The sequence below is a fragment of the Alligator sinensis genome, unplaced genomic scaffold, assembly GCF_000455745.1.
Source record: "Alligator sinensis unplaced genomic scaffold, ASM45574v1 scaffold820_1, whole genome shotgun sequence".
In the NCBI taxonomy this organism is placed as follows: Eukaryota; Metazoa; Chordata; order Crocodylia; family Alligatoridae; genus Alligator; species Alligator sinensis.
Window position 1 is genome coordinate 65,863 of NW_005842428.1, and position 13,977 is coordinate 79,839.

At 43.7% G+C, this 13,977-nt stretch overlaps 2 protein-coding genes across 2 annotated transcripts in view; one reads left to right on the forward strand and one right to left on the reverse strand.

The window, feature by feature from the left end:
• The first annotated feature begins 4,961 nt into the window (after positions 1-4,961).
• NUDT15 (nudix hydrolase 15) lies at positions 4,962-8,625 on the forward strand. Its single transcript, XM_006030176.3, has 3 exons — positions 4,962-5,639; positions 5,759-5,949; positions 6,420-8,625. The coding sequence occupies exons 1-3, from the start codon at positions 5,473-5,475 to the stop codon at positions 6,566-6,568; spliced, it is 507 nt and encodes a 168-aa protein (XP_006030238.1). The 5' UTR covers positions 4,962-5,472; the 3' UTR covers positions 6,569-8,625.
• Positions 8,626-9,906: 1,281 nt separating this feature from the next.
• The window catches only part of MED4 (mediator complex subunit 4), an 8,283-nt gene continuing 4,212 nt past the window's right edge, over positions 9,907-13,977 (reverse strand). The window contains exons 5-7 of the mRNA XM_014522991.2: positions 13,675-13,761; positions 12,753-12,884; positions 9,907-10,660 (exon numbers count right to left, since the gene is read on the reverse strand). Of these exons, the coding sequence (XP_014378477.1) occupies positions 10,488-10,660; positions 12,753-12,884; positions 13,675-13,761 (392 nt within the window). The 3' untranslated portion in view covers positions 9,907-10,487. The remainder of the gene's footprint in view (positions 10,661-12,752; positions 12,885-13,674; positions 13,762-13,977) is intronic.

Genomic DNA, 13,977 nt, shown 5'->3' on the forward strand with positions numbered 1-13,977 from the left:
AAGTGAAGTTTACCTCTAAATTGGAAGAGTAGGTTACAGTTTTTATTGAGTGAGTTGCCATCTTGGGCCACTCCTGCCCAAACCTGTCACTACCCCCAAATTTGGGCTCGGAACTTACTCAACAGATTCTTTTGCTTAGTAATTAGTTTCTTTTGTTGATCATTTTAATTACTTTGGGGAACTTCCATACCACTGCAAGTGACCTTTTCTTTCCAATCTTGTCAAAAGGCCCTAGGGTTTGATCTCTCGGAACTCGGGATATTTGCTTAAGGGTCATTTTTAGGTTCTCTTTGTTAAAGGCCTCTAAAGATAAAATTCAAGAGTTAAGACTTTGAGCAAAGTCAGGACCTTCTGCACGTAGACCAAAACAATGACCTAGATAAGGAGATAAATCTTGTCTTCTTCCTGAAACTGGCTAATGGGCAACTATTACAAACATTCAAACTATTTCATTCAATATGACACTACCCAACTCCAACGGCACCGCAATCTCAACCAAGCAGCAATCAATTTCAAGATAAAGCATCTTGCCTTCAAAGAAGAGAAGACAGACCAGAGGAAGGAAAAGGGGAGTAATTCCAGCCTACAGCCTATTCTCCTTAGGAAAGACTTGCAACTTGTGCAGACAGAGCTGTGGCTCAAGACCTGGACTGTTAAGTCACCTCAAGACCCATTAATGAACTGTGGTAGAGATCATCCTCAAATTGAGGGACTGTCAGTGATGACTGGCTTCAGTTTGTATGTAGCTAGGATAGCAAAGGTATACATTCTCTCTTCCAGAGGTCCAATAGGAATTTAATGTTCAAAAGCAAACAGACTTTGGTTTTAAATTTCACTACAAATATGATGATATGACAACTAATTTTTGTTATTTTTACTTAAGTTTGTCAAACCTCGACTTTAATATAATAACTTTATTTCCATAGAAGTTTTACTTTGAACTGACCTATTTTAAAACAATGCTTTACTGTTTTCCTCTGTCCCATATTCTGCATGAAGAGAGGCCTGGAAAGGGTCAAATCAGGGCCAGATTAACCCTTTAGTGGGGCCCTAGGCAAACAAACTCATGGGACCTGGGCCAGTTGAGTCTCCCCTCCCCACTCCACTCTGGCGCTGCCACCCACAAGGAGTGGGGCCCAGACCTGCCACTAGGAAGCAGCCACTTTAGCAGTGAGGCCAGCAGAGGGGAGGGGAGGGGAAGGGAAGGAAAGCAGATAGGGTCATTCACACAGCCACAGAGGAGGGAAGGACCAGGGCCCCGACACAGCTCAGGGCCCTAGACATGTGCCTACTTTGCCTATGCATTAATCCGGCCTTGGGTCACATTCTCAACTTTGACTGTGTTCCATTGAAAGATGGTTCAAATATTAAAAAACTCCTCAATCAATAATACACTGGGGAGAGGAATTTACTTGCCCCCATAAGCAGCTGGCAGGAGCTCTAAAACATGGGCTTTTTAGACACGATCCACAAAAAGAATGAGTCTCCTTTAAAGAGAAACAGGGAAGATGGATACCAGTACACATGCAAATGTGGCATATTATTAAGCTTCTGTGTACTCTGTAGTAAATAGGGCCCAAACCCTGCCAACAAAACCCCTTACTTTTTATAGCATCCTGTTACAGCAGACTACGAAGTCTGTAACAGTTTCAGGTGAATTAGAAAAAGGACATTAAAAATTAAACATGAAAAAGAACAAACAATATTATCCCTCGTATTTTTTTTACATTGAATTGATTGTATTATGCCCATTTTTCCTTTAAATGTGCTACATGTCATATAAAAATATGGAGTTTATGTGGCTTGTCTATTTATTCTCCATTGTAAGGAAGTTGTTCAGGGAGATGCTGGAGTATTTGGTAAGTGAGTAAATACAACTTTTGGGGACAGTGATATGAACACATCTAAATATGTGTTAAAATGATAAAAGATAGTTAACTACCTTGGCTTGAGTATTAGTTTTTAAAGCTGACAGCCAGATGAGCTTGAATAGTGGGAGTCTACATATTTTCAATAGCTACTGTTTTAGGATTTCTGCAGATTTAGGAAGAAAGTATGACATTGGTTTAACATTCAGTTCACATTGTTACATGCAATACAACCCCATTATAATGAATTCCTATGATACCTGCTTGGGTTATATAACAGGGTTAGTCAACTTGTGTTGTTATAATGAAAAAAATAAATTCTTGCTATCAAGACTGTTAAAAGTAGGGGGTTGTTATAATGAGGTTTTAGTCTAAGTTATAAACAGCTTAAATTCTGAATCACAATTCTGACTGGGATCAGTCCCATGGCAAATCTGCAATTAGAGAATCCCAGAATACACAACATTTTCGTCACCATAAAGATGTTTTTTGCTCATAGAAAGTTGTCATTTCCATAATTATTTTTTTATTTTACTGTTTTTCATATATTGTACTGTCTAAAGTAAATTAGCTGTTACCTAATTGCAATTTGGTAACAGCTAATTTACCTTAGACAGTAAGTTAGTAAAGATTCACAGTAGGGCTTTTCTTATAAAGTATGTCAGTACACAGTGATGCAAGACATTAGCACTGAGTTTCACAGGCTTTCCTATCTTCCCATTCAGCATAAGATTAATTTTTATTTTCCTATTCTTGACCGATTCTCATCTGTTCTCTTTATTCTGCTTCTTATTCAGGTATTTTGGTTTAAACAAACATTAAGCCAATATGGACAAAATGTAATAAAACTATGTCACAAAGCTCTGCACAAAAAAACTGTAGAAAAAAATGAAGGTGAAAGAATAGATTCACCCAATAAAATAATGTTTATCAACATACATCAGCCATGACCACAAAACTTTTTACCAAGCCAGTTACTCATAAACTGAAAAGAAGATAAGGGTTTTAAAGATAAGGAAATATGACTTAGTGCAGTAGGGGAGGTAGAATTCTACATACCTTCCTGCTAAGGCAGGGCCCAGCAAAGTTTGGCCCATGGACCAGATGAGCAAATGCCCGGGTGGGCAAAATGGCAGATCTGGCTGGCAGCTGAACTCTATTTCCCAGCAGCCCCTGCCTGCATCACTGCAGCCGGTTTCCATGCAGCGGCGGGGCCATAACAGCGCAGGAGTAGGGTATCCATGGAGACCGACCCTAGCAGTGCTGGCAGGGTGCACAGCTGGGCAGAGAGCTGCTCCAGGGTTGGGATCTTGTGGTGGTGACAGCATGGTCTGGAACTGGGGCAGAGCTGCAATCCACTGCCCACATGCTATGGGCAGGGGCTGCAGGGAAACGGAGTCCGGCTGCCAGCCAGATCTGCCATTTTGTCCACCCCGAGCTAGGGGAAACCAAGAATTTCCTCTTGGTTGACATTTATATGGACCCTCTCGAAGATGAAAGCCCTTTTTTAAAGACTGGCAAATATTGCCTATTTCATATATGTTTAGGGAAGGGTCCGACGGAAGCAATCTAGTGAAGGGCCCGAGTGTGTGTGGCTTATCTATTTATCTTCCATTCAGTTCATTGTCACCTTCATAATTGTCCTCCTTGTAGGCTTGGAACTTGTAATAGTCAGATCATGTGCCATAGCCCACTCATCATTTTTGTCACCCTCCACCAGACTAGATCCAATTTGTCCACATCCTTTCTGTAGTGAGGGGGCCCAAAACTGGACACAGTACCCCAGATGTGACCTCACCAGTGCTGAACAGAGGGGAATAATTACTTCCCTTGACCTACTGGCAACACACCTACCAATGCAGCCCAGTACAGGATTCCCTCACTTTATGCGAGTTTTGTATGTGTGAATTCACTCTTATGTGATGAGCCTTTTTATGCCCAAAATTTGTTATATGCAAGGTAAATTCACGCTTATGCAATCAGTGTGGTGGAAGCCCACAGTCAGCTGCTTTGTGTGATGCATTGTGGAAGTGACATGCACCAAATATAGTGTCCTGTGTGGTTCTGTGCTCCTCGCTCATTGTCTGCAACGTGTTACTGTAGTTGCCATCCCCATTATGACAGTGCCCTGTGCTTGTGCGTACTGCCTCCTGTTGGTGAGTACCAGAATTATCTTGTAAAAGTGGTGAAAATGGGCCTGGGGGTCAGTACAGTCGACATCTTGGAATGTATCCCTATTTGTGACATTCTAAAGTGGGTTCCTTTTATGCAAATGTGAGTTATACACTGTATTCCATGAATGTATGTACAGCATAAAGCAAGAGAAACCTGTATGCCGTTAGCCTTCTTGGCAACAAGGACACACTGCTGGCTCATATTCAGCTTATTGCCCACTGTAACCCCCAGGTCCTTTTTTGCCGAGCTGCTCCCCACCCAGTCAGCCCCCCAGCCTGTACTGGTGCATGGGATTCTTTGGTCCTAAGTGCAGGACTTTGCACTTGTCCTTGTTGAATCTCATGAGATTCCTTTTGGCCCAATCCTCCAATTTGCCTAGGTCACTCTGAATCCTAGCCCTACCTTCAGTGTATCTATTACTCCCCCCAGCTTGGTGTCACCTGTCCATGGGCTTGATTAGACTGTGTGTGCCAGGACTGGGCTCCATGGCCTTGTGTAACCTCTGCCCACCCGGGTTGGGCCCTGGAGCCCTGCGCCACCTCCATATGGCTGCAGATCCCAGGATCAGGCCTCTGCTCATTGTGCAAGGATTAGGGTCTGGGGCCCCCCACAGACCTGTGCACCCAATGACATGGGGTTGAGACTGACTGTGGCCCACAGGCCAGGTGCTAAGCACCCCTGGGTTATGCAATGGTTTGTACTGGATGTTTTGGATAGGTGCAATCCAGCCGTCGGACTAGATGACCTCTGGAGGTCCTCTTCCAGCCCTGCTTCTCTCCCATTAGGTGGACTGCCCCTTCCCTCCTTATGCTGCTCTGAGAGCAGACCCACAGCAGTAGCGTAAAATCTGAATTGGCTGCAGTGCAGCTCAGATGCCAGTAACGTCAGGGTGGCAGGAGGGGTCTTCAGATGACTGACTGCTTCAAGTGAGAGATCTGGGCATGTGGCCACCTCCCAGCAGGACAGCAAAGCAGTGCACAGGCTTCCCTGACGTTGGGCTGGCAGCAAAGGGTGCAGAGAAGCCAGCGGAAGAGGGCGAGGGCAATCTCCAGAGGGCTATAGCTGAAGCAGACCGGAGGGGGAGGGAAAGGAGCAGTAAATCCAAGGAAGGAACGACTGTAGCGGCAGGTTTGGATGGGCATGACCCTGCCTCAGGCAGAGGCTGGACAAGATGTGCCCTGGAGGCCCCTTCCCGCCCCGCTGCTGTAGGACTCTGCGCGCCCCCCGCAGAGCCGCGGGCCACCACCTTGCACCACCGCGCATGCGCACACCACCCCCGCTCCCACACTAAAGCCTAGCCACGACCTTGAGCGCGAGGTCGTATGCGCATGCGCATGCGCAGCTCCACCGCGGAGCGGCCCCTGGCGGCCAAAATGAGGCGCAGGGAGATGGGGGTGGAGTCGCGCTGACATCACGGCCTGACGACGGCATGGACAGGACGCGGGGAGACGGGCGCGCTCAGCCGCCGCGGCCCAGCGTGGGCGTGGGGGTGGTGATCACCAGCGCCGCGCACCCCAACTGCGTCCTGCTGGGCAAGCGCAAGGGTCTCCTCGGCGGCGGCACCTACCAGCTGCCTGGAGGCCACTTGGAGTTCGGGTAGGCGCTTCCTGCTTGCCCCTCCCCCCGCGGCGGGCGGGGCCGGCGGGGGCTGCTCCCCCGAGGCTGGAGCCATTGAGCTCACGCGTAACGGCCACGTGTTGCCCTTCCCCCGGCAGAGAAAGCCTCGGCGCATGCGCGGAGCGGGAGGTGCTGGAGGAGGCGGCGCTGTACCTGCGCAACGTGCGCTTTGCGTCGGCGGTGAACGCGGTGTGCGCGGCGGAGCGCTACCACTACGTCACCGTGTTCATGAAGGGTGAAGCGGAGGCGGGCCACGAGCCGCGGAACTTGGAGCCCCACAAGAACGAGGGTGAGGGGCGGGGACCGCGGGACAGGGCCGGCATGAAGGACATCATAGGGACTGCGGGTGGAGGGCGCAGCCCCCCCAGTGTTGCCAGGTGCACGATAATGATCCTGTTTGTATGATCATTTCAACCCTTACACGGTAGTTTTGGAGGCAGCTCATCGATGTGGCATAGGCAAAACGCACATCGTTCTCAGGGAATCTGAACTAACTTTGGGGTTTGCTTCAGCCCTTGGCTCCTCGCCTCAAAATGAAGATGTTTCAACTTTGACCCAGATCTCACTAACTCACTTGCAGCAAACAATATAAAGTAAATAAGACTTATTTGTGTATTTTTTTTAGTGTACGTTATAAATATGAGCTTCCAATATGAAAACTTCATATTTAAGACCTGGCAACACTGGTGTGCAGGGAGATGGTGGCCTCTGGGGGGTTCCCTGCATGCCAGGCTTCTTCCTTTGCTGCCTTCTGCGCAGGTTGGGAGTGGGTCCCATGGGACAAATTCCCTCTGGCTGAGCAGCTGTTCTGGGCCTTGCGGTGCTTGAGAGAGCAAGGGTACGACCCCTTCACAGAAGAGCTTCATCACCTCAAGGGATACACTGGAAGGCACCAGGAGATGGCCTAGGAACATGTGATAAAGACCTCATTTCAGAAAGACTGTCTGCATACGTGGTATCTACAGAGATGTATTGCACAGCCCTGTTCTCCATATTTCCCCATTGACAAAGCCAAAACGGTGCTAGGCATAGGAATCCTAGAGAAGTCAACCTCTGGTTGTACCTTTGGTAGCTGGGTGGCTGCATGGTCCTTGTAGGAGTATCATACATCAAGTCATGGCAATGGCTGTATCCGCAAAATAAAATAGCTGTGTGTGAGAACATGATGGCTGCAGTTGTCTATACATAAGCCAGTTGTATGAGTATGACAAAGTGAAGACTGGGAAAGGTCCTAAGTGAAGTTGGGAACAGAAAGGAAAAAAATACTGCAGAAGCACAAACAGGAAACAGGACCATGTGGTGTGAATCTGTTTCAATTATTGTTTTATTGATCCTGCGTTAAGCAGAGGCCTTAATTTTAAAGTGCATAGACTGGAGTGCCAGTGAGAAAACAAGGATACAGGGGCTGCATTTAGGTTCCTTTTTTTTTTGTTCTTGCCAACTTTCACTCTACCAAATAAATGATTTCTGTATACCTAGTTTTGGTTACATTGCCTAATCCTGTGATGTAGTCAGTGAATCAAAAACGGAAGTGTTCAGTGTATGTTGGGATCTCACGTTTTTGATGTTGTTTGTTGCTCTAACATTGAATTTCCAAAGTAGTGGCTTATACAGCAGCCCATTCAGCTGTTCCCACCCAATGATGTACATTTATACATTTTCCTTATGTTCTTTTGCCTAGCCTAGTTGAATTTGGGCAGATGCATTATGTGGCCAAGAGAAGTCTTAGTTAACTGCCCCAGTGATTAAACTAAATTCTCTAGCACCAATCCCATCAGGAGTTTTCTGTTTCTCACAGGATTCTGACCCTCACAGTCTGTAAAGAGTGAGGTTAACGCTGAAGAGAAACTTGAAAATAATACTCAGTAGTATTACTCCAGAACCTCCATCTGCCTGTTGTTAAATGGTGTGGAGGAAACTTTTAGTGATTGTTTCTGGGCTTATTCTTGTCAACACACTCTTAAGTGTTCAGTATTAAACAGTGGTATCTGTGTTGCATGCAGTACTATATATCAAGTCCATATTGCTGTTGCCAGCCCAAAGGCCTTTCTAGTCTTACCGTGTCCCTTTGGTTCCATCTCCTTTGCCATTGTTACTTATAGTCTAGTCTATGCTACTACAGTGTTCCACCAGCAAAGTGAGCAACTCTATGTTCAAAGTACCTCTAGGGTAACAATACCTCTTTCTGCTGGCAGGCTTCTGCTGGTAGGTGGTACAAGGCACATGTGTAGATGCTTCTGTGCTTTCTGCAAGCTTTTACAGCCCCTGCAGGAGCTGGTGACTTCAGCACAGATGCTGCATGGGAGCTATGATGAGCTGCCAGAAGCACATGAAGTTATGTTCCTTGGAGTGTGGGCTGCTGTCAGTCAGCAAAACAAAGTCATATTAGATGAGGCCAGGAGCCTTAACATTTTTCTCACGTGTCCCTTCCATGCTCCCATCATCTATCAAACTGTTTTTGTTACTTGTAGGGCTCTGTCCCATTTCCTTCTAAAACTTGCCTCTTCAAGCAACTCCTTTCAGATTTTGTCCACACAGTTTTCCATGGAGAATTGTGGGAAAATGTTAGAATTATAACTTCTGAAGAACCAATGAACCCAGAGCGGCTGAGGGGACGGATATTTTAGTCACGCTATTTTAAAAACGTTTGCTTTTGTGAACACTTATTCAATTTAGGACTAAAGAACTTTAAAAGGGTAGTTGTATTTTTATCTGAAACATGAAAAGCTCCTGCTTCAGATCTTCAGTGTGCTAGATAATACAAATAAGCCTTTAGACTGCTAGAGTTAAGAACAAAGTGAATTTGGAACAAAGATATTTTAGGATCCCTTTACCATTGAAGAAACCTAGAAGGAAGTGGGTAGGGTTCAGTTTTTCCTCCACTGGCAGTTCATTTAGTTGCATCTGTCATGTAAAGTCACAGTTTGAACACAGAGATGTCATGATATTAGAATGCTTACCTTCAGTTTTCCATTTCTGGCTCCTTTTTGCTGCCTCCTGTGCGCGTCAGTAACTTACATACTTTCCACAAATATAAGAAAGCAATATAGAGTGGTCCTTTTTTTTTGTTCATAGCACATGGGTAACGAAAAATAAAAAGAAAGATCATGCACTTAGAACTGGTAACATGAATTTTGCCTAGTAACTGGGAGCTATTCAGCTGAAATGGCTAGAGATAAAGACCTGGATTTATTAGTCTGTTGCAGGGTTTTTCAACCTTTTTTGGTTGCTGTACCCATGGTGGCCAGTCCAGAAACAAGGAGTCTCCCAGCCGATCAATGAGTGGGGTCCCTCACAGCAAAACCAGAAGTGCTGCATACCCCCCCTGGGGGCTTCCCAAGTACCTCCAGGGGTACATGTACCCCCCAGTTGACAACCCCCAGTCTATAGTAGAATGCTAATTAGCAGCTATGAAAAAGGCCACTTCAGAGATTATTAGGTGCAGTATTTTTAAGAGAGATACAATTGGATTAGCATAATTGTATAGGGCATGTTGAGAACAACCTGATCTGGAATGCTGCATGGGAAGTGTGGTCATTCTTATTCATGAAAGATGAATACAAACTACAACAGATATAAAAGGAACTGCTAGGATGAAGCAGGAACAGCTCTTACTTAAAAGAGACTTAAAAAGAGCTAAACTTGTTTAGCCCAGCCAAATGAAGGCTGTGAGAGAATTACGAGTGCATTCTATAAACATATTGAAACAAGAAGGAGTGAGAACTACACAACTAAATGACAAGTGACACATAAGAAAGTGGTATAAAATTTAGTCAGAAATAAATATAGGTGGTAAATTAGGTTCTGAACAGCCTTCCAAGGGGATTAGTAGGCAGATAAAGCCCTCAACCAGTTTTAAAGTGGAGCTTGATCAAACTATTAAAGGGATTATGAGGTGGTTGCCCATGCTAACAGGATTGGATTTTATGACCTAGAAAGTACCTTCCACTCCTACGTTCATATTTACATGATTCAAAAAAGGCTATGTGGCACCTCAGTAGTCTTCTGGCTAAAATATTTTGAGATGCATACATGTTGGAGTGAGCAATGAAAAAAGAAAACACAGAGCAGCTTTGATCTAAACTTTAACTAGGTTTCTTAGGTAGGAAATGGAAACTGCTGAACTACAATTTCTCATTTCTATTACATGGGGATTCCATACTCTGGAGATGCTGATTAGAGATGTTATCCAATACCACAATAAAATTAATATTAAATTCTGCAAATTGAAAAGTAAACAACATTAAAGTTGAATTTATTTATAAGAATACCATTCACTGTATATTACAATAATTACAAACTTTCTTGTATAAAGCTTATTGCCACTTTACATTTTAGTTCTTGAAGCACATGATGATCAAGAACTTGAGTTCCGGCAGTAAGTAACAAAAAAAACAGCTGTTAAAATCTACACATTTTTACATCTTTTCTGTGCCTTAAATGGCTATTATCAAAAGAGCAAGTTACTAACATCCAAGGGGATTCCCCTTACAACTTCTTTCCCAGGAACTTAATATACTGTCTAATGTGCAGTAAAAAAAACACAGATGTATACACAGTTTACAGCAATGATTCACTGGAAATTTGATGAAGCTTCCTCAAGCAAAAAATTACCAGGAATTTTTGCTCATTTTTATAGTGTCTTATGGATAAGGTCTAGGCCAAAGAGCTCACGAAAACAAATTGCCATTTGAGTTGTACACAATCTTTATCTTCTCACTATGGAGTCAACATTTGGGGCTGGTACTGCAAGTTTTGATGAACAGTATCCAAGTGGTGTTTGCAACAGAAATTAAGTCTGGTTTGAATGTTGTCTCCTTCCAGTACCTAATCTGAATCACTACTACTACTTGAAGAGTCTGTTGACATAACTTCTACGTCATCTTCATTCTCCTTATTGTGCCCTGGTGGTTCCAACATAAAGTCATTGCTATGATTAGGAGGCAGCATGTTCATTGACATATCACTTGACTGCCAGGGATACTGAGGGGCAAGCACATCTGGAAAACAAACACAACAATGCTTTGATAACATCATCTGTAGACAAGTACGTTTTTAACAGAAGTTCCACGAGCATAGATCTGTACATTGTTAAACGTGATTTTTTAAAAAGAAAGTTCTCTCTTCAGTGGAAGACAAATCCTCAATAGCACATGTTAGACAAACAAGCTCAACCAGTTCAAACGGCAGCTGAAAAGTTTCTTGTAAAAGCCATTTATTTACTGAAGAGGCCTGTTCCATCAGGCCTTGGAAAGAAGAGGATCTACCCTACTCTAGCCTAAAGATCAGATTATTAAGCATATCAAAATAGCAATACTCGTACAGTGGCTTTTATCTTCAGGGTCCTATACAAAGTAACTAACCTTTATAACACCATCGAGAAAAGAGTGAATACTACTGCCTCAGATTCACTGATGGGAAAGTAGTAAATCCCAAGATCCAAAAGAGGATTTAGGCTCCTAAAAAAAAGAATTCAGCGGAAGTGCGTGCCAAAGTTTAATACTGTAATCCTGAAAACCTTGCTCAGTTGCTGCCTAAACTGAGGCAACTCAACTCCATGGACACCAGCTTTTGCTCTTAAAATTTCGCAGGCACTTGCAGGTTCTGTTTTTAGACATGCTCCAAAGAGCCTCCGTCTTGACAGAGCTACAAAGCTTAGCACACTGCTCACATTTAAACCCAATCAAGTTACAAACACTAAACATTCCTTTACGTAAGTCTTTATCAGAGGCTTGATATTGAAGGCATTCACAGAATATACCCAATATGGCAACAGAATGCAGCTCCTTCCACAGAACATAGTGGCGACCAGGGCCATCCCTGTTCGGGTCGTCTCTGGTGACGACCAATACTCTTTTCAAGTGCAGCTACAAAAGATGGTGGTGATGGATAGGCTGCTAGCTATAACATTCACACCCACCCAAGATGGGGGAAACCTTTGTTCAACTTTGTCTGCTATCGAGGGATTCTAACTCAGACCTCCAACATCCAGGGCAGTGCCCCTACCCAGCACAGCCTATAGCTAAGCTGTGAGGGCATTTACCTGAGAAATAAGTGATGTGAGTTTGAATCCCCCCAGGCAGAAGTAGTAAATAAATCCCATTTTCCCTGCATGCTAGGCGAGTGTTCTAGCCACCCAAGCTACTACATAAGGGAGAGGCAACACTACTCACTACTTTGTCCTCAGGTCATATTTTGAGAGACCAGAAATACCCTTGCTCACCTCTTTGAAAGAAAAGGTACAAACACCTACCCATTAGGAGGAGGATCCCAGGTGGGTGGAAACTGGAAACAGCCCCCCATGGCACCATGTAAGGTATGTGAGGAGTCACATTTAGGACTCCATTGTACCTGTTGGCTAGCTCTAGACAGCTGTTCTCTAGGCATGCTGACTTCAGCAGCTTCCTACCCAGGGTGTTCCCTGTTTTGGGTCCCATTCTGAGACCCCCTACCTGTGTCCACACACTGTACAGAAATCCTAAGCAGCTGAGACTGAGCTCTGGATTTCACTCAGATGGCTACAAGATCAAAAGTTGAATATTACAAGGCTCAAAGATATTGCTAATGGAATAAACAATCCCTTACTGGATCTAGCCCTCAGCAACTTTCTGGAGACCATAGTGCAATGATTAGAACTGACCCGTGGGCTTGTATTCTAGGTACCAGATTTGTTTTCACTGCTAAGAAAGTAAACATTTGTTCTGAAAGTTTTTCCATCTTTAAATGTGCAATTTTAAATAATCAAACTAAAAATGAAAAATAAATGAATTGGGCCTTGAGACAAGCTTGACTGCCTCTGTATCTCTCCTTCCATATTTTTTAACAGTTTACTAGTTATCCTATCACCTCAATTCAATTTAGCAACAGGACAAATAAAGTAAAATTATTTTCTTGTGCTCCTCTATATCAACATGTCATTTCAAACTATTTTGTTCATAGCCCCTTATCCCAAGGAACAACACTGGCCAGAATCTTAGCAGTTTTAATTCCACTTCACTACCTAAAGGACATTTGGGTGATGGGCTAGAGTCATACATTCTCTGGTTACTGCATTTCTCATTCACCAAAGAGACATCCAAATTCTTCCATTACCTGGTAATCTGCCAGCTGCCAGTGCATCCCCTGGTAAGTGTCCATTTACTCCATTAGTGGATGGGTTGTTCATCTGACCCAACCAGCCACTCCTCATTTCCAAGTCTGTAGGATATGGCCTACGTGGGTCCCCTTAAAAAAAAATATCACACAGATTGTTCTCATCTGCAAGGAGAAGTACACCTATTCTGAAAGTCATAAAACCAAAATATATTCTCTAGACTGCCCTTGTTAATTCAAGTGGGGCCAAAAACTACTCAAAAACTCACTTGAGAACTGGGGTGGCCAACCCCTAGCAAGTATGCAACAAGTGGCACAGGCAGCCTGTGTGTGTGGCATGCAGCAGATCAGGCAGAAAGCAGAGCTACAGATCAGACAGGGAGCAGAAAGCACAGCAACAGATTGGGCAGAGGAATGGAATCAGAGTGGCACTCAGGGAAAGTGCAGGGTGTGCTTTGTGATATGCATACCAAAAAGATTGAACCCCTCTGCTTTAGAAGGTATATCTGTTCTCTCTCTGTTAGCAAGTCTTTAATTTTGGCTTTGCTTTTTAGCAAAGAAAACCTTCCAGACTGTACCAGGAGGGTGGTTCTAGACCCAAGCACTGAGAAGTCTTTGCCTGCCACTCTCAATAATTTCTAATGCCCCTGTCACTGATGAGTATGGCAATATCAAAGGATTATGAGTGAAAACTTTATGAATTTGTCAGGAAAAACTGCATGAGCATCCCTCAGGAAAAAATTATACTAAGTTTTGGATATATATACATCTCTAATCCAGTCCAAGGGAAACAACAATTTTCATTAAGCAGGTTTGTAAAACAGTTAATATCTACTTTATATTATAATAAAAGGGCAATTGTGAAGTCATCAATGAAAGTACGACAAATTTATACAGATTATTCTTGAAATTCAAAATTTACCTGGTACCCATGTTAAAGGAGCACAAACAGCATTGCTGGCACTAATCCTATGGGAATATTTAATTATTTCTTCAGATGAAATGGCGCCTATGAGAGAGAGTAAGATATTTAACATTTGGTTAATGTACTTTCAGGAGATCACATCATTTCATGGTTTTCAGCTACCAAATGGAGCTATGCATTGTAATATTTTGCTAAACACCTAGGTATTCACAATATAAAAGGCATTGCACAGCAGATATTTTACCACTACACAAATAAGTTTGTGCATATTAAAGATTCCATTGCGTTTTTTGTAACAGC

Excerpts from the sequence above, each read along its gene's own strand:
- NUDT15 (XM_006030176.3), top strand. The coding sequence starts at position 5,473 with ATGGACAGGACGCGGGGAGACGGGCGCGCTCAGCCGCCGCGGCCCAGC. Across the intron at positions 5,640-5,758 it reads GGAGGCCACTTGGAGTTCGG|AGAAAGCCTCGGCGCATGCG; the intron begins GTAGGCGCTTCC and ends TTCCCCCGGCAG. Across the intron at positions 5,950-6,419 it reads GGAGCCCCACAAGAACGAGG|GTTGGGAGTGGGTCCCATGG; the intron begins GTGAGGGGCGGG and ends CCTTCTGCGCAG.